Source organism: Agelaius tricolor, unplaced genomic scaffold (genome assembly GCF_023055355.1).
Source record: "Agelaius tricolor isolate 1412-34295 unplaced genomic scaffold, bAgeTri1.0.p SCAF_19, whole genome shotgun sequence".
NCBI lineage: Eukaryota > Metazoa > Chordata > Aves > Passeriformes > Icteridae > Agelaius > Agelaius tricolor.
In genome coordinates, this window is record NW_027269279.1 from 8,761,371 (window position 1) to 8,785,710 (window position 24,340).

General features: G+C 44.6%; 1 protein-coding gene and 1 long non-coding RNA gene across 2 annotated transcripts; one reads left to right on the plus strand and one right to left on the minus strand.

The window, feature by feature from the left end:
* Window positions 1-148: 148 nt before the first annotated feature.
* ABCC6 (ATP binding cassette subfamily C member 6) lies at window positions 149-22,503 on the plus strand. Its single transcript, XM_071444161.1, has 31 exons — window positions 149-506; window positions 960-1,136; window positions 1,472-1,597; window positions 2,202-2,339; window positions 2,563-2,688; window positions 3,267-3,328; window positions 3,999-4,130; window positions 4,449-4,661; window positions 5,489-5,666; window positions 6,133-6,294; window positions 7,768-7,860; window positions 8,256-8,459; window positions 8,807-8,953; window positions 9,674-9,761; window positions 10,058-10,127; window positions 10,773-10,899; window positions 11,364-11,540; window positions 11,995-12,162; window positions 13,189-13,372; window positions 13,785-13,848; window positions 14,328-14,445; window positions 15,002-15,209; window positions 15,909-16,219; window positions 16,921-17,120; window positions 17,226-17,352; window positions 17,911-18,012; window positions 18,835-18,981; window positions 19,436-19,594; window positions 19,830-19,996; window positions 20,460-20,654; window positions 21,193-22,503. Exons 1-31 carry the CDS (start codon window positions 453-455, stop codon window positions 21,299-21,301), a joined length of 4,533 nt encoding a protein of 1,510 aa, XP_071300262.1. The 5' UTR covers window positions 149-452; the 3' UTR covers window positions 21,302-22,503.
* On the minus strand, window positions 4,712-11,562 carry LOC139598161 (uncharacterized). The gene is made up of 3 exons (XR_011681815.1): window positions 10,978-11,562; window positions 10,140-10,265; window positions 4,712-7,615 (listed from the first exon to the last, which is right to left on the minus strand). It is a non-coding gene; the product is annotated as an uncharacterized lncRNA (long non-coding RNA).
* Window positions 22,504-24,340: the final 1,837 nt, after the last annotated feature.

Sequence of the window (24,340 nt, forward strand, 5' to 3'; positions counted from 1 at the left end):
GAATTCTTTTCAATAAAGAAAATAATTTTGTGTTTCAAGCACTGCGTAAAATTATATGTCATTTATATAAATATGCATCAGGTAGGCGGAGAATTTATCTTAGGTGGGCGTGTTCATGTAAATTTTACCGTGTGAAAAAAATATTGGTGTTACCCTCTCGGCGTGCTGAATTTGTGGAAAGAATAAACAAAATCCTTTCTAAAATACACGCAGTGTCTGTGCTTAGAGAGCTCCTATAAGCGGCGATCCCGGCGGCTCCGGGAGCGCGATGCTGCTGCTGGTGCTGCTGCCGCGGCCGGACTTTGGCCGCAGCGGGACGAGGCCGAGCTCGGCGGGACGGGGCTCTGAGCAGCCGCTCCCACGCCCGGAGTGACCGGAGCTCTCCCTCAGCCAGGGAACGCCGTCGGGCACCGGCCGAGGGTCCCGGGCCGAGGGTCCCGGGCGGAGCGCCCATGGATGCGGGCACGAAGCTGTGCGGGCCCGGGGACGGCCCCGCCGCGCCCCGGGTGAGTGAGAGGATGAGGGGATGAAGGGACGAAGGGATGAGGGGATGAGGCCGCGGCACCGAGCAGCCCCGCGGGGCCGGAGCGGGGTGCGGCACTGAGGGAACGCGGCCCGCGCTCCGCCATGAGGGCAGCGCTGTCTCCGCCAGGGGCGGCCGCGGAGCGAACTTTGCCTCCCCGGGACGGTGCTCGCCCCAACAGACCGCTCAGACCGCTCGGCTGCAGTAAATGTGCTGAGCTGCGAGTGAGCACCAGCCCGAACACACTACAGATTTACCTTTAAAAGGGCTCTAGTGAGTCCATCAGTCCGGACTCGCATAGATTTCCATCCCCGAGGCTGATAAACTCCCCTAATAGTTTGCGAGTCATTATCTGCTTCCTCTTTCCGACATGGAATTCCCGTCCCCAGCCTTGCTCTGCACCATGTCCTTCACTTCTGCATTGTTTCTGTTTCAGGACTGGAACCAGACATGGCCTACAAACATCCCAGGAGTGAGCTGGTGCTTCGAGAGCTCCATCATTGCCTGGATCCCTTGTGCCTATCTTTGGATCTGTTTTCCTTTCTACTACTGGTACCTTCGGCACAGAAACAAAGGCTACATCAGGATGTCCCACATCTTCAAAGCTAAAATGGTAAGGGTAAAGCACAGGGTTTGGTCCTAAATTATCTCAACTTTGATGCAGAGCTTAAATTTCTTAAATTATTAATTCTTTCCTGATGATCCATCTCTCCTGGGGTTTTTGACATTTACCAGCTCAGGTCAGTATAAACCAAGTTTTAGGAAGATATGTCATAAGATCTTCTTTCCTGTATTTCCATTTGATTCCCTGACACTTCCATAACATTCTCCATCCCAGACTTGATCTTCCACCCCTCCAGTCTTACTTCCCAGGCAGCTTGGATCAGTTTGGTAGATTGTCCCAGCATTTTAGTTCATTCCAGTGTGTGTTTTCTGTCTCTGCCCCAGGTCCTTGGATTCATCCTGGTAATACTGTGTTTTTCTAATGTCTTCTTCATGGTGTGGGAGAAAAGCCAAGGAATCCCACGGACCCCAGCACTCTTCATTAGCCCTGCTGTGGTGGGAATCACAACGGTAATTCCTCCCTTGTTTGTCTGCAGATGGCCAAGCTTAGCCCTCCTGGGACAGAGCTTGTATTTCCCATGGTTGTTGCTTTCTCTGAGCACAAACTTGGCTGGTGGGGAGTAGAAGGCTGGGGATGCACTTTGTGCCTCTCTGCTGTGTGACACATCAGGGGGTTGGAGTTGGGGCAGAGCACACCTGGCAGGAGCTGAGGTTTCAGTAAGGTTTAGAAAGAGGTCTCACAACAATGAGACAAGATTTCATTTCTCATAGCCACAGGATGTGATTTAATATGGTTTAGAATGAAATGTGATTTCTGTTCAATAAACCAGTGCCTGTTTTCCCCTTCTGTCATTGCATCCTCATAGCCTCAGTCCTTCCAGCCTGTTGGCCCAATTGTAATTTTATTATTTGCCTTCTCTGTAGACATTCTTGAGTGCAAAATTGCACACAAAACTTTTCAGTGTTAGCCTCTTAGGAACAATACTATAGCTCTGAACATCTTGAAATGTTTGGGCAAGATGTGAGTTTTCTCTATTGCATTCATTAATTTGATAACAATGTTTGGCATTCCATTACCAGGTATTTATTTAGACAAATCTGTACTTCCTCACAGGTCCTTGCCTTGTTCCTTACCCAAGCAGAAAGAATGATGGGCATCCAGTCTTCAGGGGTCCTATTGATTTACTGGCTGCTCTCATTTGTGGCTGCACTTGTGATGTTTAGTTCCAAAATTCAGCATGCCCTGGAAAGAGTAAGTGAGATCACATACCTTTAATGAGCAGACTACAAAGTCTCTTAACAACAGGGCTGGGTTTGTCTCATTGACTGCAAGGGGGAGAATCAAATTCCTCTTTTAAAATATGTGCTGAGAAAAATGTTCTGTTTATTTGCATAGGTAGAACATGAGAAGCTCTTTCTCTGCTGGTTAAACATGAAGGTTCTTACCTCATTTTCACCAGTGTTATGTTCCTTAGGGCTTCCTGGAAGACCATTTCCACCATGTTACAACTTACCTTTATGCTGGCCTGGTGCTAGGAGAACTTGTGTTATTCTGCTTAGTTGATCACCCTCCCTTCTTCTCTAAAGCTGACAACCATCCTGTAAGTATAAGGTAGCTTTTCCTAATGCTTTGCTTCATGGCTGAAGCAGGGTTTTGAATACATGGGGATACACAGGCACATGGGTGTCTGGGTGATGTAGGATGCATCATTCTGTAAAAAAGCTGACAGTTTTAAAAGGCAACTGGCAGAATTTGGGATAACAGTGCTCTGTCTCTCTGTGTAAGCTTTTCAAAACTAAAAGCCTATCCATACTCATGTTTCTTGTCACTGAAACCAGTGGATAGGGCTTCTATTGCTTCCCCCGGTGCTGCTCTCCTGTGCTGCAGTACTCTGTCGGTGATATTGAGTGTGAAAAACTCTGTGCTTATGAAAATAAATGTCTTTGGGTATGAGGAATTATATTCTTTGTTCTTCCATCTGAGATATTATGCAAAGTCAAATTCCTAAAAATCTTCCAATCCCATTGAGCCTCCACAATACACTTAACTCTGGTTCAGTGGATGGGGAGGGGGATAACTCTGATTGCTTTTCCTGGGGAAGCACAGAAGGGAACTACATTCAGCTGACACATGCCCTTTTCTATAAATAAATATCACACGTGTTTTCTCTCCCATCAGAATCAGTGCCCAGAAGCCAGCAGCTCTTTTCTTTCCAAAATCACATACTGGTGGTTCTCTGGGTAAGAAAACAGAAGATGGGGTTTTGCTACAATATCAGAAAAAAGCAGCAGCATCAGAGATTAGAGAGGGTGTAGATGGCAGCCAGTAGGAAATAGCTCAGCCCCTGAGTTAGCTTATGGCATGAGGATTTAAATTATTTCTTTAAATTATTTCTCTTGTGAGGTATTCCCACAAGATCAAATTAGAAAAATTCAATTTACTTTTCTCAAAATAGTTCAAAATGCAAATTTGTGATTCTAGATAATTATCTTCTGCCTCCCAGCTACCCCTCCAGTGCCCTCCCAGTCTTGAAATAGATCTCATCAATCTCAAAAGATCACTGTACACCAATCACAGCCCTCTCTGCCTACCAGCCCTTGGTCCATCTGCCTTTCATGGAGCCCTGAGAAAGTTAAATGAACTTTCTACTCCACTACCCAAGACTCTCAGTATGGATTAGAAATTACTGCTGATTTGCAAATCCCCATTGTGCTGACAGAAAATAGCCTAGGGATTAAAGCAAAGCTGCTGTTCCTGGCCATCCATGTTCATTGTGGGACAGGACAGTCCTGAGTGGTGGTGTGATGTCAGTGCTCTGTGGTGCACTGCCTTGCTGCTCCTGTGTTCTGAAAGTGTCACACACAGCACAGATCCTGCTGTGCTCCCCTGACTGCAGTCTGTGTCCTCCAGGCTCCTCTGGAAGGGCTCTCAGCAGGCCTTGGGGGTGGATGACTTGTGGCCAGTGAGGAAACAGGACTGCTCTGAAGAAATTGTTGCCTGGGCAGAAAGAGAGTGGAAGAAGTGTCACAGCAGAAGGCAGCAGTGAGTATTTGATCTGGAGAGCACATCATGGGCTCAGCTGGGCAGTTCTAGATGATCTAAGCAAATACACTCACAGGTACTGCTGTGTCAGTCCCTTTGTGCAAAATCTGATTTTAAGTGTTAAAATCTGCTGGAGAACATCCTTCCACTCCTGGAAGCACAGAACTAACTTTCTGTGAGAGGGGTCAGTTTTTGATGAGCTTTTATACTGGACATGGTATGAGATCCAGTGTGAGATATTTAGTGATTTTTTTGAAGATACAAAATTCCCAAGCTTTCTCCAGTTGTAGGTAACTTTCTCATTGTTTCTTCCTTCAGGAAGATGGAGTCTGCCACATTTAAAAAGGGTCAGAAAACTGAAACTGGTATAGCAGAAGCTGAAGAGACAGAGGCTCTCCTACAATCCAAGCACAATCAGAGCGGGCCCTTGCTGAGAATGTTTTGGAGCATGTTTGGAACTTATTTCCTTCTCAGCACTGTCTGCTTAGTTATCTGTGATGTCTTCTTGTTCTCCACCCCGAAGGTGCTGAGGTATGTGCACATAGAAGATGTATTTCTGTCACATGAACAAGATTGCTGTGTGCATGAGCTCAGAGATGTGTATGTCAGCACCCACAGACATACAAACAATGACCTTTTGAAATTCTCTTGCTGATGAAGGGAGCTCAGGTGTCATTTGTGCTAAACCCACTGTCAAGTCAGGAGGAAAAGACACAAAACCACTGTGTGAAGCTGTGCACACCTGTCTGCACTGCTGTGCTCCAGCAGTGCGAAGGACAGGATGCACCAAGCCCTTTGAGAACATCACTAGAACAGGAATTATTTGATGGTTCTGTATATCACATCACTTGCCACTTGCTGTAGTCTTAAGGCTCCATGTTCCCTGGCTAATAAAGAGAACACCTGTGCATCCCACACATCTTAAAAAACTTTGTTAGTTGATGAAATGCTTTGTAGGTTCTGTTGGTACAACACCAACCTGCATTATGATATATTTTCATGGGCAAAACCCTTTCTTAGTCCAGATTAGAAGTTCTGGAAATGCCAACAACAACTGTAGGTTACAGCTACCACTTTGCATATTTGTGACAAATTCATGAAAATCAGGAGCCATCCTTAACACTGAAAATGAGGTCTACCCAGAGAGGATGTTGAGATCAGAGATTGCCTCAAAACCATGAGTGGCTAGATTTCAAAAAACAAGATGTTATATATTCCAATTCTTCTGCTATTCATTGATAAACCTCAGCCAGAAAGAATACAGAAAAATCACCGCTGTTTCTGCCAGTTTATTTTTGTCTGTCTGATATTTCATCAGTACTGTGTGGATTCAGCAACATTTGCCTCCTGTCCTGCAGCCTTTTCCTGAAGTTCATTGAAGATGAGGCAGCCCCAAGCTGGCTTGGCTACCTCTATGCCTTCAGCATGTTCCTGCTGGGCTGCCTGCAGACTCTGTTTGAGCAGCGCTACATGTACATGTGCCTTGTGCTGGGGCTGAGGCTGAGAACTGCACTGACAGGCCTTGTGTACAGGAAGGTGAGCCTGCAGCTCCTTCTTCAGCCTTGCTTTTTGCTAGCCCTACCTTAGTAGTAATGATGTACATTGTCCATAGCAGTGTCAGGGGAGATGTCATTAGAAACTAGTTTTAGGATGTATCTGTGCTATATTCATCTCTGAGCAGTACATGGCAGGTACATTGTTTAGAGGTTCCCTACATTGTTTAGAGCTTCCCTTTTCTTGGCTTTAGAAGGAAAAGCCAAGAAAAGGAAAGAGCAAAAATCAACATGAACTTCCTTATGCTGTAGATGACGGCTGGGGAAAAGGAGTAAATGCTTCATCTTAAGTGAAGTCACCTGGCCCCGGTAGCAGCATGGTTTCAATATCTGGGATTTGACATTTTTCTCACTCTCTTTGTTCTCTGTGAGGAAAAGAATGTTGTTTGACTTTTGGACCAAAGCTGTTGTTTGATTATGTCTTTTCTTTCTTCTCTACCCTGGTCTAGATCCTGGTTATGTCAAATGCTTCAAGGAAAGCAGCAACTACAGGTGAAATTGTTAATCTGGTATCTGTTGATGTGCAAAAGCTAATGGATCTGATTATCTATTTTAATGGGACCTGGCTGGCTCCTATTCGGATTATCATCTGCTTTGTCTTCTTGTGGCAGGTAAAATATGACTGTATTTATCAATCCCTTTCTATTCTAAATATCAAAGGAAAAATGAGGTTTCAAAATTATACTTACTAGTTTGAATTACATGAAATTGCCGTATTTTTCTTAGCTCTGTAGCCTGTTGGATTCACTTTTCTTTCTGAAAGATATTTTCATTGATACAGAATCCTTGTCTGATCCTTCAGTTCATCTTCTCACCTGTATATTCAGCATTCAGTCCCTTTTAGGAGTCTGTGAGTATGGTTATTGTGAGCTGACTGATAAACTTCTGCTTCAGATTTTCGTGTCACTTCTCTTTACAACCAAAAGGTGGTGGCCCAGTGTAGGCTGAAAGCCCAGTTCCAGCTCCTTGGCACAGTCCAGAACATAATGGGGAATGGTCTGAAATAGCAACTTGACATACTTCATCCTGAAGCCTGGTTACCACCAGACCAGTGAAAGAGCTTGAAGCAAAGTTACATGCCATTCAGAAAGAGTATTGGATACTTTGAATTTCATAGGTATCAAGGAGTTCAGCAAGGACAGAGCAAAACCTGAATTAGAAATAATGGATGGTAATCTTTTCTCAGCAGTACAGAGCCCAATTGTTTAGTCCCTGTTCTTGGCCAATGGAAGCATGAGCAGTACAGAGACAGGTGATTCACAGGAGCTTTCCAGAGGCCTTTGAGGCCTTCCCTAACTACCCAGGATGGATTGTGCCTGGTGCCTGGCAGGATGCTGTGACTGAAAATCAGTAGCCCTGGTACAGACTGTGGTGAAGTCATCATCCCTTTTCTAATGACCTTGACAAGTTCAATGTGGTTGGAGCATAATTACACTTTCTTTTCTGGTGTTCACAGACCATTGGTGCAGACAATACCTGTAACTCTGTGTGTTACTCCCCTCTCCAGCCATCCCTAGGGAGATGTAACTAACCCATAAAAAACAAGTGTTGATACATAATTGTTATGATCCCTGGGATCCAAGAGCTGTCCCAAGATAATGGCACAGGATAATGCCACCATTTCATCTCATGCAGACAAGCTGGGCTATTTATGCTGCAGGAATACTTGCCTGAGGGTTTGGGTTTGTTTTTAAGGAAAACCTGGTGTTGTCTGGGGTCGCTTACTCAGGGCAGCCACAAGATGTCCTTCTGAACGCATCCAGGGATGGATGAGGAGAGCCGGGAATGGCTTGAATTGCCAGCGTGCCTCTGGGGCGCCTTCAGCACCAATCCAGCTCCTAACAAGGGAGCGAATAAATTCAGCACAGCCTGATGACAGGAGTTATCCGGCTTGGAGAGTTAACAATCCACAGTGCTTAGGAGCACAGCTCCCTGGAAAGGCAAAGGCAAGGTTGCAGTAAAGGCTTAGCCAGAGGGATGTTATGCACAAGTTCAAATAAGAGGGAAGGTAAGCAAGGGAACAAAAGGCAGTCTTGCCTAGCCATCACCAGAAGTTTCTTCTCTTTTCTTTTCTCTCCTGGCAGCTTCTAGGGCCATCTGCCTTGACTGCAATTGCTGTATTTCTCTTTCTTTTGCCTCTGAATTTCGTGATCACCAAGAAGAGGAGTCAGTTTCAGGTATATTTTGCTTCATTAAAATGAAGTGGTTTACTGAGTTATGAGATTATTTATATTTATTCATGCTTATCATGACTGTCTGAAGTAACACAGGAGGATTGGAAGCCTGCAAAAATTCTTGAAATTTAGAATTAGCTCTTCCATGTTCAGCCTTTTTACTATGTTTGCCCTACTTTTCTGTTGTTTTTATGTACTGCCAGTAAAAACAAAGCTCTGAAGATGATAAGTAAAATATTTCCCAGCCTAGAAGAGTCATAAGCAAAACAGCATACACAGCTCAACTGCAGGGAAATTTATTCAGGACTTGGAGGCAGAAATAAGGTATTTTTCTTCAGAATAATTGCACCATTAAACATTTAACCTATTAAATGATAAAACTCAAACATTTATTACAGGAAATCCAGATGAAACATAAGGATGAGAGGGCCAAGCTCACCAATGAAATTCTCAGTAACATTAAAGTAATCAAACTGTATGGCTGGGAGAAAACCTTCATGGAGAAATTATTAGGAATCCGAAAACAAGAACTTCAGGCCTTAAAAAGATCTCAGATTCTCTTCTCAGCATCCCTAGTTTCTTTCCATTCATCAACTTTCCTGGTGAGTGGATCACCTTCCTACATAAAACAAATGCTGTTACTTCCCTTTTCCTTTGCACTCCTGCCTGGACAGACTTTTCCTATGGACAGCTAAAGATTATATCTGCCTGGAGGTCACAGGAGTTGCTGTGGCTGCTGCACCAAAACCTCCTTAAAGCAGAACAAACATCCAGTGATCAAATTTGGTTCTGTCACCAACATACCAGACCTTTGCCTGTGGTACCTGCAGGACAGGCACCTAGAGGGGATAGCCTGGATTTAACCAGATGGGTCCCAGAGTCTTGAAGGGCCTGTCACCCTTGAACCATTCTGAAACAAGTGCTTTGCTTGTCCTTTTCTCCCTTTCAGATCACATTTGTCATGTTTGCTGTCTACACCCTGGTGGACAACACACACGTGCTGGATGCTGAGAAGGCCTTTGTGTCCTTGACACTGATCAACATCCTCAACACTGCCCACTCCTTCCTGCCCTTCTCCATCAATGCTGCTGTCCAGGTTAACTGCAGGCCCTGTTCCTCTTCCTTTGGCCATAAGGGGTTTTTACATAACCCCATTAACAGGGGGTTATGGTAAAGGTAGGGATTTCTTAGGGCTCTGCACATCAGCTGTTTAATAGCCACTGTGAATTGGTGATGTGCAAGGGCTTGCAGCTAAAGGTACACTGTGGCATTGCTTTTCAGAAAGGCTCCTTTATATTGACAAAATAGTCAACAAGAATTACTCCTAACTCTTTTGTAGCTCAGCACAAGCACCATTAGATCTCAGAGGGGCTTCCAGTTCTGTTTTTAATCACGGAAATCAGAACAGGTGGAACAAAATTTCCATAGGGGAGACCCTGCTAGTCCAGGCCAGAGAGAAAAGCAATTCACTGTTCAGTAAGAAATTAGGAAATTAATTTCCCTCTTACACTCTAAGACTGTCACAGATTTTCATGTACCAAAGCAATCACTGGAAAGATTGCAGGAAGAATTGGATGAAAAAGTGCCAATTTCAGAACCAGAAGCACAGGGAAGGATATGGAGGTTTTGCTGAGCTAAGTGGAAATAAAGGCAGGTAACATAAGGAAGAGCTGCCTTTGGCCATCTAAGCCTACAGCATCTGCAGCATAGCACTAGTCAGTATTCTAAGTGGACCTTCAAAGTGAGTCTTCACTTTGGGTTTTTGCTCCCTTTCTACTCTAAATCTTATTTTCTTCTGTGTGCTGCTTCATTTCAGGCCAAAGTTTCCTTAAACCGTTTAGCAGCTTTTCTGAATCTGGAAGAACTGAATCCTGAGAGCTCAAGCAGAAACACTTCTGGCTGTGGTGAGCTTTTATGTTAGCATTTTTGTCTTATAAGAGAAGTAATTTCCATTATTCAGCTTCTACTCAGGGTGTCTACCATAGTCAAGAGAAAAATATTTGCCCTTTACTGTCACTTTATCTCTCTGGCCTCATTATTTCTAACAATGAAATCTAATCTGGTGATTAACCCTTCTTTTCATAATAAAAGTTGATTTTAGGTAACATAAATATACACTGAAACATAAAATCACATAAATTGGGACATTTCTGTAGCTATCTCTGCATTTACAAGTGGTCTGTCTCTCTTCATGTTTTAGTACAGGCAAGTATCACCATAAGAAATGGGACTTTTTGCTGGAGCAAAGAAACTTCTCCTTGTCTTAGAAGGTACAGACTTACCCTTAGTCATCTCTCAGTACTGTAGGTCAGGGTGGATGCTGGATGAGCTAATTCCTCAGGGCCTAAGTGAAACCACGGTGGAATATCCAGAGGCTTCTGAGTTTGCTTCATATTCAGTGTTGAATTCTGAAAATTTTAAAATCAGATAAAACATCATTTTGCTTTTATGTTGAGGAGCACATAAATGGGAAGGTACCTGTATCTGGATGTTGCCTTATTATATGGAGACTGTTTTCTTTATACAGTTTTCTAGCCCAAATATGAAATTACAGTGATTTAAGGCAAAAAAGTAGAACAGATGGAATGCAAACATTATATATGACATCACTACATGCTTACTTCAAAAGGCATTGACATTTTGGAAAAGAAAAACTTTGAATAGTTCTGATGTTCAGGAGTGTTCTACATCCAGGGGTTTGGGCTAGCCTGTCTCCAGAGTGAGGATCTGGGTATGAAACTCAGATGGGGATGTGGGTGAAGACTTTCTGGTTGGAGGTGTCTGAAGGGATGAAATAAGGGGATTTACTCAATACAATACATGCCTGACAATAGCAAGAATTTTGATAGTAAGTACAATTACTTGCTTTCAGAAGGTGTATCTAAATGTGGTAAGAGATGATCTTTTTCCCCCAGCATAGAGCTGAGTGTGCCCCAGGGCTCTCTGCTGGCTGTGGTTGGCCAGGTGGGTGCTGGCAAGTCCTCCCTGCTGGCAGCGGTGCTGGGCGAGCTGGAGGCCACCGAGGGCTGCGTGACCATGAAGGTGAATTTTCCCCTCAGCATTTGCTTCTAATTAGGCTGTTCTCAGGAGCTGTAAGGTATGAACCACAGCACCACTTACCTCAGGAAAACCATTTACTGCTGAATTTTAACACAGGCTGTATCAGTCCACATTTAGTTATCTGAAGGTGCTGCAGACTTCTCAGATGAGCCTGAACTTTGTGAATAGGAGTGGAACAACACTTGAAAGATCCAGTTCTATTTCTCCCTCTGACAGTGACCTGAAGTGTCATCCTGGTAAATTGCATCCTGTACTTGCACCTCTGTTCACTCCCCTGTAAGGCAGTAACAGTGCAGACTCATATTTTGCAAAGCCTTCTGAGAGTTTTCAGTGCTGATGATCATTCCAGATTTCCACAACTGAGAGAGCTTTTCTTCAAAGATGGGTTCTCACAGTGTCAAGTTGAGCTTATGGAAAAGTTTGCTAACATTCTTCCACTTTTATAGGACACTGCAGCTTATGTCCCCCAGCAAGCTTGGGTTCTAAATGCTTCAGTGGAAGATAACATTCTGTTTGGGAAAGAGATGGATGAAACCTGGTTCAATAGAGTGACAGAGGCTTGTGCACTGCACCCTGATTTGGAGACCTTCCCTGCAGGGCAGAAGAGTGAAATAGGAGAAAAGGTACTGCCTTGGCTTTATGTTTTGGCCAACTTTTCCCTGAGTAGCTACAACTTCAGGTGTCCTGCTTAAAACATCTACCCCTGAGTAACTACAGCTTTGGGAGCTGTGATGAAAACACAAAAAAAGCCTAAACTCACCAGAGGCAGGTGCCCAGGAATTTCTGGAAAATTAGGCCATGATTTAATTTAAGCCCACCTTCTGACAGCCTAATGAGAGAAATAAGAGCTGTTTAAGAGAAAAATCAATATATCCAGGTTATTCTTGGGTGCTCTTTTGCAGGAAAGAGTTGTTCAAGAGACTTCCTCTGCAAGAGCCCTGTTTGGAGGGACGGAGGGAGGGAGGGAGGTGCACTGATTTGAAAATAAGGAAGTCACAAAACATCAGTGTAAAAGGAAGTCAGCAGTTGGGAAATATGCTGTAGCTTTGAAATAAGCAGAGTCAATATCTTTTCCAGGGAATCAATCTGTCTGGGGGGCAGAAGCAGAGAGTGAGCCTTGCTCGGGCCGTGTACCAGCAGGCTGCGATTTACCTGCTCGACGATCCCCTGGCTGCTGTGGATGCCCATGTTGGGCAGCACATTTTTGAACATGTTCTTGGGCCCAATGGTTTACTGAAGGACAAGGTGTGTATGAACCTGAGCTGTAAACACTTGCACAATGCCTCTAATTAAGCAGAGCCCCCAGAATGTTTCCAGCAGGGTGGGTTGCTCAGTTTATCAAAGGCTCACAAATGCTTTTTTGCAGTGGCAGCAGGGGACTGGGGAACCTCTGCAGGCCACACAGCACCTGCCAGTCCTGCAGGGAATCTCATTTAGGAGGAGGGAGGCTGTCTTTATCCTCATGCAAACCACATGCCTAGTGCCAGCCCTACTTTCACTGCAGGTTTACAGTTCTTTGGTCTTCTGTCCACATCCTTCCCTCCTTTTGAGATTTACTTCTAGCACAGTTCAGAGGAGCTGCCTGATCTCTTCCAAATTCTATATCCATGATGTCTAATCCCCTTACTTTTGGATAGTTCAGTGGCACCTTTACTGTTCTCATCATCACCCAAAGGTGCATCACTTAAACACTTCTCCTCCATTCTTTTTGCACTGATTGTGTTTTGTTTTTCCTTGGTATTCCTCTGCTGTCAAGCTTCTGGAAAACAAAACATGGTTGCATGAGAAGGAATGCTAGGGCAGCTCTTTTGGATTCATATTGTAAATTGCCTAGAAACACTTGATTCAGTTTCACATTATAGAAGGAAAACAGGAAGAAGGCCATTTCTGGCATTACAAAGTCCAATTAAAACAAACATATAATTATAAATACCTTTCTCTCCATGAGATTAGTTGCAAGTATCAGAAAATCATTATTGTATTGAAACAGAATGACTTTCTAAGAACAATGTACCAGACATAAGGTATACTCAAAGGACTTGACTGTATATTAGAAATGCAAAATATGCCAATTTATCTAGGGAAAAATTACTTTTCTTACATCCTTTCCTCCAATTATTTGTGCAAATATGCTCAGAATTATAAATAAAAGGAAATACCCTTTAATTCCATTCAGGCTGATGAATTTTTGAGGCCTAAATTTGATCCTGAACTACTGATACCAGTACTGACAGCAGAACAATTGTAACTGCTCGCTCTTTATCCAAGCAGACTCGTGTGCTGGTGACTCACACAATTAACATTTTGCCTCAAGTGGACAACATTGTTTTTCTGGTGGATGGAATGATCTCAGAAACTGGTTCCTACCAAGAACTTCTACAGAGAAATGGAGCCTTTGCAGATTTTCTTCGTTCACATGTTACTGCAGAAGAGAAGGCACCTGCTGGTTTTCCAGGTAACCCAGATGGGTTGGAATCATTCTTCCTAGGTCTATCAGTCAATTGTTCCCTTCATATCACATCTGTTTTATTAGGGACATTTAATGCAGAGATCCAATCACAGTAAGGTGTTGCTTTGTGTGGGGAAAAATATGGCTGTCAAATCAGCTGACTCATCACCTCAAAATTGATTCTTGAATCCATATTAGTAGACAAATAATCAAGCAGTAAACTATTACCCACTGTATGTGCTATTCTTCAAGCCTCACCTTGAGATTTCTACCTCTAGAAACAATTTTTAAATGAATCTTTCCTCCATATATTACTAGTCTTTCAAAGGCTGTATAGGACAAAACAGGATTATAAAGCATTTCGAAAATGCTTTATAAAATCGTGAATTATTATTATCATAATACATTTATTTCACAGCTTTGGGAGACATCAAAGACACTATAACCACTGGGAATGGTCCATCTCAGCAGAAACCCCTCAGGTAAGCTTAAAGCAATCTCAGATGCTGAAGAATTTACTCCAAAAGCCCATATAAGCCTACATAGAGGCTCTTACTGAGTATGATAGAGGTTTAGGATTGATCTGTAAATAAATAACAAGAACAAATAACCAAAACTCAAGAATAGGTAAAAACCTGCTCTTGAATGTAAAAGTTGACTGACATTTCTTCTGTATTTCACAAGGAGGCACAACAGAGCTCAAGTACAGGCTCCTTGATACATTTGGGTGCTGATCACTTCCCTGTGGGGCTGTAAGATCAGACTGATCCCAAACCAGCCTCAGAGTGAATGCTTTTTCCTGCTCCTCAGTTGCTTGACAGAGCCCAGTCCTTGTGACAAACGTGGACGGTGGCTGGGGACACTCTTGAGGAGCCTGAAAACTGCAGCCCTTAAAATAGGCATGGATTTAAAGGTGGATGGGTGGCTAAAAATTGAAAGGATTTTTGTTTTCTTCATGAAGTGGTGATTCAGTAAAATCTGCTGTGGGAAGAGAGACCATTCCTGTGAGCCCAGACTGCACCAGTGCTGCAGCCACCAGTGGAGGATTAACCAAGGCAGAGAGAACTCAGCATGGCAGGGTAAGCACAGAGCCTTCCTGCAGGGGCAAGGACACATTCCATGGGGATAACACACCCATGGCAGACAGGCCAGCTCCCTGCCTCAGCTAAACCACAGCCAGGGCAGCCAGCTGAGCTGTACCAGTGTGCCCTGTGACTGAGAAGAAATGAGAGCAAGAAGTCAGAAACCCCAAAAGAGGCAGCTTTTTCTGTAGGGAGCCAGCACTAGCCAGACTGGGATCTCCTCTCCCCACACGAGCACCCAGTGTGAACATGGCAGTTCTCTCTCACACCAGCACACAGGAAAACCACTGCCTGACATAAAGAAAGCCTTCCATGTATTGCAGAAGTAACATGAGCCTATTGCATAACATTGATCAGTTGATAATAATCATTCATCAGTGATTTCTTTAACTATGCCTTCATTACTCATCCATGAGGAAAACAAAACAAGAATCAACACGGTTGCTGTGACTGTGACTTATCACTGAGAAATCCCATTATAAATCACTCCTTGCTTCAGAGCTGCTTTTTTTAGCTAACAGCCTCTTCTCCTGCTCTTTCTGCCCACATGCAGGTCAGAGCTGGGGTGTATGGAGCCTACCTGCAGGCAGCAGGCCAGGTGCTGTGTGTGTATGTGCTGCTGTCCTTCACCTGCCAGCAGGCTGTGGCCTTCTCCAGGGGCTACTGGCTCAGCCTCTGGGCAGATGACCCCGTGCACAATGGGACACAGCAGCTCACAGAGCTCAGACTTGGAGTCTTTGGTGCTTTAGGAGTGGTTCAAGGTGTGTTGAAGTTGCTCGCCTAATTCTCTGTATTCCCAGCTCCCTGTCCCATATCCACGATGTGTTCTCAGAATATAAACAAGTGCATACCCTTGGGCTTTCAGCTTCCTGGGCTTTTAGCTCCAACCCTAAAGGTTTTTCTTTTTTATCTCTTTTCATCCTTCCAGCATAAATTAATCATATCAAAGTTCAAGTGGGGCTCTTCTCCATGCTGAATTGTTGCCCCTCACACTGCTATGCTGAATGAAATCTTGGCTTAAGTCACATAAAAGAGAGAGAAGAGAAACTTCTGGACTTCTACATTTATCTTTTTCTTTTTAAATAGCCACCATTCTTTTGGTCACTCTATTTAAAAAGAAAAAATATCTCTGAGCAATTTAAAGTAATCCCAGTCAAGCTTATTTTGTGATGAATGAATAATTTGTCCTGCATGTTTTAAGTTCCTGAATCCATGCCCCCCATCAAGCTGGCTTAGAAGGTCTTTGGCCACTCTAACTACCCTGCAGAAAGGGCAGCTTACCCTGCAACTCTGAGGCTTGGTTTAATTCCTGCTAAAGAGGGGTTTAATGCCTGTTGCACCTTCCTGAATGCACACTGGTGCAGCATTCACAGGAGTAACTGGAAACCACCATCTTGCTAAGGAGAACTCCAAGGTGGGTTTGTTCAGACCTAGCAATAATAAACTCTTTTCTCTTACAGCCCTTGGCAGGTTTGCCTGCACAGCAGCAGTGCTGCTGGGGGGTGTGTTAGCCTCACACCAGCTCTTCCTGCAGCTGCTGAGCAATGTCATGAGATGTCCAATGCTCTTCTTTGAGCAAACACCCACCGGACACCTGCTGAACCGCTTCTCCAGAGACATGGATGCTGTTGATTCTGTCATCCCTGACAAGCTCAAGTCTGTGCTGGGATTCTTGTTCAGCTTACTGGAGATCTACCTGGTGGTTGTGGTGGCTACACCATGGGCAGCAATGGCCATAGTAGCCTTGACTGTTCTTTATGCAGCATTCCAGGTAGGAGCTCACAGGTGCACACACAGGAGTGGCTGAAGCAGCACAGCCCTGCAGAAAGCCTCCTTCCATTTCTTAGGAGGGAAGGCATGCAGAAATCAGTTTCATAATCTCAAGTCACATCTGAACAAGATTAATGTCAGTCCCTTTCCCACATCACCTCGCCCTTCCAAAGCACCCCAGAGCCCTCACAAACAGGCTTGTGCTTTTCTGATGTCTAAAACAAATCCTACCGAGGCTATATCCCTCATCTCCATTAGTGTGAATCACATGAAGACAAAAAGCATTTTTCCTTTCCTGCAGAATTCCTATACTACTTTTTAATATATCCACATTTGCCAGCCAAGACTGAGCATTAGGGAGGGGCAAGTACATCTCTGTTCTCCATTGAGCAAAGGGCTCAGCTGCAGGAGAAACTGAGAGTAGAGGTTTTGTGGGTTCACAGCACCCTGGCTCCTTTGCCCCAGCTGAATTAGGAATATTAGGAATTAGAAACAGTTAGGATTATTCCTAATAAAGGCAGGACATAACAGAGGTAGGAACACTGCCTCATCTTTTAGGGGCATGTCCTGCATGCATGAAAGGTTTTGTAACACAAGGACAGTACTGTTGCACTTGTTGAGGCCTTCCCAAATTTCCTCTGGAGTACCTCCACAGAGGCACAAGCCTTTTAATGACTCTCCCTTCCTTTCCCCTTGTCCCAGCACTTCTATGTCAGCACCTCCTGCCAGCTGAGGCGCTTGGAGGCTGCCAGCAGGTCACCCATCTACTCCCACATCTCAGAAACCTTCCAAGGCAGCAGTGTGATCCGTGCTCACAAAGACCAGCAGAGGTTTATTTCAAAGAGCAATTTCCTAGTGGATGAGAACCAGCGAATTTGCTTCCCTGGAGCTGTTGCTGACAGGTACAAATCTGCCCAGCAGCTCCATGAGTGTTCTGTAAAGAAATCGTGTTTTGGGAGAAAGGGAGAGGGCACCCAGCAACAGCTCTGTGCTCCCTCCTCCTGCAGGTGGCTTGCTACAAACCTGGAGTTCCTGGGCAATGGCCTCGTGCTTTTTGCAGCCCTGTTTGCAGCCATGGGCAGGACACGGCTCAGCCCAGGAACTGCTGGCTTCTCCCTGTCCTATGCTCTCCAGGTAACCCAGTGGGGAAATAATACCATGCTTGCCTTTATCAAAAGCAACTGCATTTTAATTTCTGTTATGAACTATTTCTGTGCCTTTTTAGATGCCTTTTCCTACCAAATCCTGCTGTCATTGCTGAAATCCAGAGCATCTGGAGCACATGGCCCCTTAGGGAAAGAACCTCATAAACACATGTATGGGCCATCTTCTTCCTCCTACACCTGAACTCACAATATAAGTCAAAGCAAGCCCTGGGCAGCTGAAGCAAGGTCTTCAGAACCTGTCTTACCTGCTTGTAGACTAGTTGCACAAGAGCCTAAGAAATAGCTACACCATCTTTGAGCATCCAAGTCAGTAGCATTTCATTCTCTATAAACATGCTGAAAGGGCTATGGCAGGACCTGGCTTTCACTTTAGCATTTTAAGGTTTTCTGATGTAATCTAATTTCTGATATAATTAGCTGATGAGGAGATCTTTAGAAATAAACACTAAGACAAAGTACCAGGTAGCTCCTGAGCACAGGTCAGGCCTCATGTTGTCTCCCTAATGCTTCTGTTCCACTGTGGCAGATAACTGGTGTTCTGAACTGGATGGTTCGCTCCTGGACAGAGCTAGAGAACAACACTGTTGCTGTGGAGAGAGTGAGGGAATACCTGAGGACTCCTAAGGAGGTAGCTAATCCACTGTTGACCTTACTAGAAGCAGCTGAACATCTCTGCAAACTCAATGAGTAACTTTTCTGTTCCACCTGAAAAACCTCTAGTTTTCCCCTTCTGAAAGGCCAGTCATGTTTCCTTTAGAGAACTGCAGCATTTGGGGTTTATCCAACTGACTAGACTTGTTTTATAACCTCAGATCATTATTTCCTTAGGACAGTTATGCACTGGATTGCCATTAAAATAGCTTCACTTGTTAACACTCATGGAATGAGACATTTCCTGCCCATATTTGGAGTATTTATTATGTGACTTCAGATGCAACTCACTGATAAGTAATGGCTCCTAGATAGCCTTTTAACTGCTAAAAGTTTCCAGCGCAGTAATTTTTGTTCTGTAATCATTAAAATTATATCTCCATATGCTGCCCTGAGAGAGAAGGCTTTCACAGCCCTGTTTATAGGGTCATATAAATTTTTTTTATTGAACCACTCAGTTTCAGAACTCTGACATGCAAGCAAACGTTCATCCCCATTTTCAGTAAAGAAAATCCAACCAGCAACTCTGGATAAAGTAAAAACAACATGAAGCAGCAACAACAACATCTGTAGTATGAAAGTTAGAGGCCTGTTTTTGGTTTGGAAGCTGCAAAGACATTGGGGGACAGTTGGCACAGGTGTCTTCCATGAACTTCCCTTTCCAGTATTGCCACTTGATTGGCAATACTGGAATGGGAAGCTTATGAAGACACCTGTGGGTAATTTAAGTTCATGAGGACACCTTGATTGGGTAATTTAAATCAGCCTTCAACACTGGTGTTTTTTTCCATCTCTTCAGGCACCTTGGACTCTGAATAGCAAACTTCAAGGGCAAGTTTGGCCCACTGAGGGAAGGATTGAATTTAGAAACTACAGCCTGTGCTACAGGCCAGGTTTGGAGTTAGCACTGAGGCGTGTCAGTGTGACCATCAACGGGCACGAGAAGGTAAAAACCACTCCTTGAGCAGTGTGAGCAGGGCTGGGCACTGACCAGATCCAGGGCATCCAGCCCCTGCCTGTACCCAGCTGCAGCAGCCTTGCAGCTGCAGGAAAGCAGGAGCCCATCTCCCACACTGCACACCTCGTCCAGCTTATTACAGCAAAGGAATTCCACTTTTTCAGTCTAGCTCCACATCAAGGCCCTGTTCAAACTAAGTCTTGTAATTATTCTTCCCTTCAAAGCCTTTTGTGATTCCTTTTCTTACAAAACAATTGTGACCTATAAATGCTTCCATTTAAAGAAAGTATTGCCAGACAGTGTGAATCACAAACAACCCTAAAGATCTGATCTGTGCAAAACTGTCTCCCATCAAAAGGCCAAGAGGAGCTACACAACATGTTTGCCCACCTGTGAGAAAACAATCAACATCCAAACCAAAGTCCTCCCATTGCATTTTCAGATTGGCATAACTGGCAGAACAGGAGCTGGGAAGTCCAGCCTTGCTGTGGGCTTGCTGAGATTGGTGGAAGCTGCAGAAGGAGCCATCCTCATTGATGGACAGGACATTGCCCAACTAGGTCTGCATGACCTCAGAACCAAGATCACTCTCATTCCCCAGGTATGAAACTCATTTCCAAAATATTTGAGCAGTGTCTTGAATACCTGGAAAGGGTTTATAAAGATTCTGTGAGAGGAGGGACATTGAGCAATTTCCAAGTGGGAAATAACCTCTATGCCATGTTCATCTGCCATTCAATATAACATCAGCCACAGATTCCCACCCAGCAGGCAGGACCCAAGAGCTCATTTTTATAATTCATTTCAGGAGTTGTTTGTACTGTCTCTGTGCTCAGGATCCAGTTTTGTTTTCTGGCTCCCTAAGAATGAATCTCGACCCATTAAACCAATACACTGATGCAGACATCTGGACAGCTTTGGAACTGACTCAGCTCAAGAACTTTGTTGCAGATTTGCCAGAGCAGCTGGAATATAAGTGCACTGACCAAGGGGAAAACCTAAGGTACCTTTTATCTGCAGTGGCAAGGCAGTGCCAGCCCCTGGGCTAGGAGAACAGAGCTGGTTGGATAAGGAGACTAATTCCTTTATTAAAAAAAAAATCATTAATGATGTCCAGACTGCAAATTGCTGCATTCCTGTCCTGTTTAGCAGCATGAAATCAAATCCTAAGACACTAAGGAAGACCTTTTGGACTCAATCATTGTGGTGATTTGCATTTGTGCAGTACTTAAAACCCTGCAATATGTTCCAAGTGCAGCTCTTCTGGGTGCCATAGCAATACCTTCCCCTCCCTCCCTTAGGCTGCTTCATGCTGTTACCTACCTGCAGTGCCACCAGCCTCAATCACTCTTTCAGAGAAAGGGAACAATCACCTTTTCATTACTGATTTCAAATGAATCATCTGTTCTGACCCCAAGAAAAAGTGACTACTGCCTTCAGTTTACCATCTCTCTTCCTACTTGCAGCACTGGTCAGAAACAGCTGCTTTGCCTGGCCAGAGCACTCCTGCAGAAAGCCAAAATCCTCGTTCTGGATGAGGCCACAGCAGCAGTGGATGTAGAGACTGATGCCCAGATTCAGTCCATGCTGAGGACTCAGTTCAGGGACAGCACGGTGCTGACAGTGGCTCACCGGGTGAACACTGTGCTGGACTGTGACAGGTCAGGACCCCTCTGAGCAGGGGAGCACTCACTCAGGCAGCTGCTGTGACTGACACCCCACTGTGCTGCTGAACAGCAACTCATTTCTGTCCTCTTGGTGTTTAAACCTCCAAACTTTGCTTCGGAGTTTGGAGGATCTCTGTTAAACCAGCAGGGCACCAGCAGTTTAATCAGAGATCCTTCACTCCCACACAGAGCCCTTCCTGCTGTGTCACAGCCCTCCACCCCCACTGACAGCAAACCATGACTACAGCTCCTTGGTCACCTGAGAGCTGTGACACTAAAACACCCAATACCCCTTCACAAATCTCACCCCAATCTCAGCTGCAAAAACCCCTCCTCCCAAACTCAGCACTTGAACAGTCACTCATCAGAAACCCTTTCTATCCCAGCACTGTTTCCCAGCTGAAAAGCTGTTGGAAAGCTTGGCTGAATAACCAGCAAGTACTGAAACTTAATTTAAAACTAACTAGAAATTAGTAAGTTTATTATAGGTGCTGTTGTAATCCCAAACTTACATTTCTTTTATTGTTCACAGGATTTTAGTCTTGGAAAATGGCCGGATAGCAGAATTTGATACTCCAGAACACTTAATAGCTCAGAAGGGACTATTCTACAGACTGATGGAAGAATCAGGCCTTGCATGACTCACCCATAGCACCACCACCATCAGGAATAATTGACCTCATAATTGAGTTATTTTGGTTTCTCTCAAAAATGCCTGACACTCAAGCAAAGCTTGTTCGAGCCAGAGCTGCAGTGAGTAGATGGAAAGGGGTAACTTGGGATACATGTTATTTCCATAGGAAACTCAGCAATTCCACTTCCATTATGTTTCCAGATACCAAAACCTCACTTGATTGCTGAAAACAAGCCAGTCAGGACTTAAATACTTTTCTGGTATAAAAGCAAACAAGTCAAAAGAGAAAGACCACAGCATTCCTAATTTATACTGTAAATGGAGCCCAAATATCTATCATACTTCAAGATTACACAGATTATTTTTAAAAGCCAAAAAGATTTTATGGACAGCAAGGAAGAATTTAACTGGTAGCAAGGAAACTTAACTGTTTGCAGTTGATGCTAAGCTCCAGGCAGAACAAATGTTGTATTTTGTCAATGTTTTAAGGACTGCTCACCCAGGCACTGTTCCTACACAGCTGTGGACTCCAAGGCAGCTGGAGCTCATCATCCAAAGTGCACAAACACTGGGGCAGGAGGGAAGAGGAGGCAGGAGAGCACAGGCTGCCTTTGTCACCCTGGGGATCAGATCCACCCCCTCCCTCTGCAGAGCAGAGCCAGCTCCAGCAGGGGCTCAGCGGTGCAGGACAGGACCATGGCTGGGAATGGCAGCAGAGCATCCATCACCCCTTCTGCCCAGGCCTTGGAGCATCCCCACTGCAGCTGCTCACAGCAGGGCATGCCCAAACATTGACACCAACATTTCCAAACTGAATTTGGCCATGAGGAGTTTGCATGGTTGGAAGCGCCCTCCTCTCTGATCCCTGCAGCACATGAGGAAAGCAGCAGGATCTCACCTGTTGACCTGATGGTTCATTCCTGGTTTTCCTCTTGAGTGCAAGTTGTCTCCTGCATGTGCCACCCTGGTGCTGCAGAGCCTCTGGCATGGTCACCTGTCAGGTGTTGCTTTAACAAACCAAAACAGAAGCAAAAGCTTCCTGGGCTTCCCAGTGTCTGTGGCCAGAGCTGTGCCCAGGTCTCTCCTCAGGAATCCCAGCATGACAGTGTGACAGTCCAATACACACAGAGATACTGCTCTTTACTGTGACTTTTGTTAAAGCACCCATTTTCTAGAGAGCTGAAATAAAAACAGAATCAAGTATTTAAATGGGTCTCTTCAGTAAACTGGAACAAATACAACACAGAAAGGGGCAGTGGGGAGGGGATGGGAGAGTTCCAGCTGCAAGAATCAGCCCAGACTGGCAAAACCCAGCAGTTCCTTCTCCAACAGCTGCTCAGTGCCTTCTGCACCCAAGTCAAGAACAGTTCAGAGTTTCTGCTGGACAAGTGCCCAAGATATGGAGGTCCAGTGCCTGCTGCTGCTCAGGTACCAGGAGAGAATTATTTTCCCTCTACTTTCTCCAGCTCTCATACTTGAGGACACAGACAAAACAATTCCAAACCCAGATACAAGTTAAGAGTACTCCAAAAGTTTATCAATGAATCTTCAAAACCAGGAGCATTTAGAAATACTGAGATAAAAGTTAGGTATTTTTCCTTTTAAACTAAGGCAAAGAGGAACAGAATTGCCCATGTTGCTGGGTAATTCTGAGACAGATATCTTTTAACATTCCATAATCTCCAATATAAACATCTTTAAATGCACATTTTCTATTCCTAAGGTAAAGAGGGATGGCAACAGGAGACAATAATTAAAACATCCTTTCACACTGGTAACCTTTGAAAGGGCACAGTTTTGCTGTCAGCTAACCCAAAGTAAGAGCAAGCAAAAATATCATCAGCTTTCACACATCAAATTGTGCTGAAAAGGCAGAAGAAAGGCAATTCCCCAAATTACATGTTTCAGATGGATATGTCCCCAGGGATATGTCCAAGTACTGTGATGAATCTGGAGCTCAAGTCTCACAGAAGTTATCTGGAGTTGGTTAAAGCAAACTATGTAAAGGAGTTAACACTTGGAGATACCATGTAGGAGAGAAATGCTACCTTAAAAAATCCTTATCCCATGATTCCAGGTTTAAGGCAATACTGAAGCTGCTAAAGCCAGAAAATAATCAAAATGTCATGCATTGATTTACACCAGTTCAGGCCATACATGTACTGTGCAAGTCACAGTCCCAGTGCCCCAGATGGCCACAAGACACACAGGAATGCCAAAATGTTCAAGGTGTCAGTGACCCCAAGCACAGTTGCTGCTGTGCCACATCACTGTCACACTGCAAAAGGATCTGCGTGGGGGTCAGGACTGGGAACACTTACAGAAGTAGCTCTGTTCACACACATGAATTAGGGTGGTTTCTGCAAGTCTTCTGAAAATTCTGAGCTGTTTTTTTGGCAGAATCAGCTTTTCCAGATGTGAGAAATCTTCCATGTTGCAGTAAATATCAGCCCAGAGACATCAATGTGCACTGAAATCAGATGCAGTAAATTCAACTGTACAGCAGCTCCCCTCCCTCTTCCCTGCCAGGAATGGGGTGGAAGGGGAGGCTCACAAAGTGCTCCTGGAGGATGACTGTTCCCAAGCAGGGAAGGTGTCTCAGTGGCACTGACAGTTCCTCCCCTGCGTCTCTGCAGGGAGCTCCATCTCCACCTGCATGTACAACACCAGCCCAGAGCCCCTCTCAGCACAGAGCCCTGTGCTCTGCTCCTACAAACCATGTGCTCCAAGCATCATCCCACCCTTCTGTCCACCACTGTGCTGCACCAGTGTCTGGGGATTTGAAAAGCTGTAACTCACAGCTCATCCCCAAAGTCCCCAGCCAGCCCCTGCTCGTCCCCTTTCCACAGAGAAAATTCACACCAAGCTCAGGAGCCCCATGGACACCATGGGGGTGACAAAGGTCCTCAGCACTGGGGCTCCTGCTCTGCTGAGCCTTCATCATCACCTGATCAGTGGAAGCAGGAGCACTAATTTCTACTTTCAAGGCAAAAAGCTGAACTGACAAAGCAAACCCTTTGTCAAACACAAGGCAAGAAATAACACG

Excerpts from the sequence above, each read along its gene's own strand:
- ABCC6 (XM_071444161.1), top strand. The coding sequence starts at position 453 with ATGGATGCGGGCACGAAGCTGTGCGGGCCCGGGGACGGCCCCGCCGCG. Across the intron at positions 3,329-3,998 it reads ACATACTGGTGGTTCTCTGG|GCTCCTCTGGAAGGGCTCTC; the intron begins GTAAGAAAACAG and ends TGTGTCCTCCAG. Across the intron at positions 20,655-21,192 it reads ACTGTGCTGGACTGTGACAG|GATTTTAGTCTTGGAAAATG; the intron begins GTCAGGACCCCT and ends TATTGTTCACAG.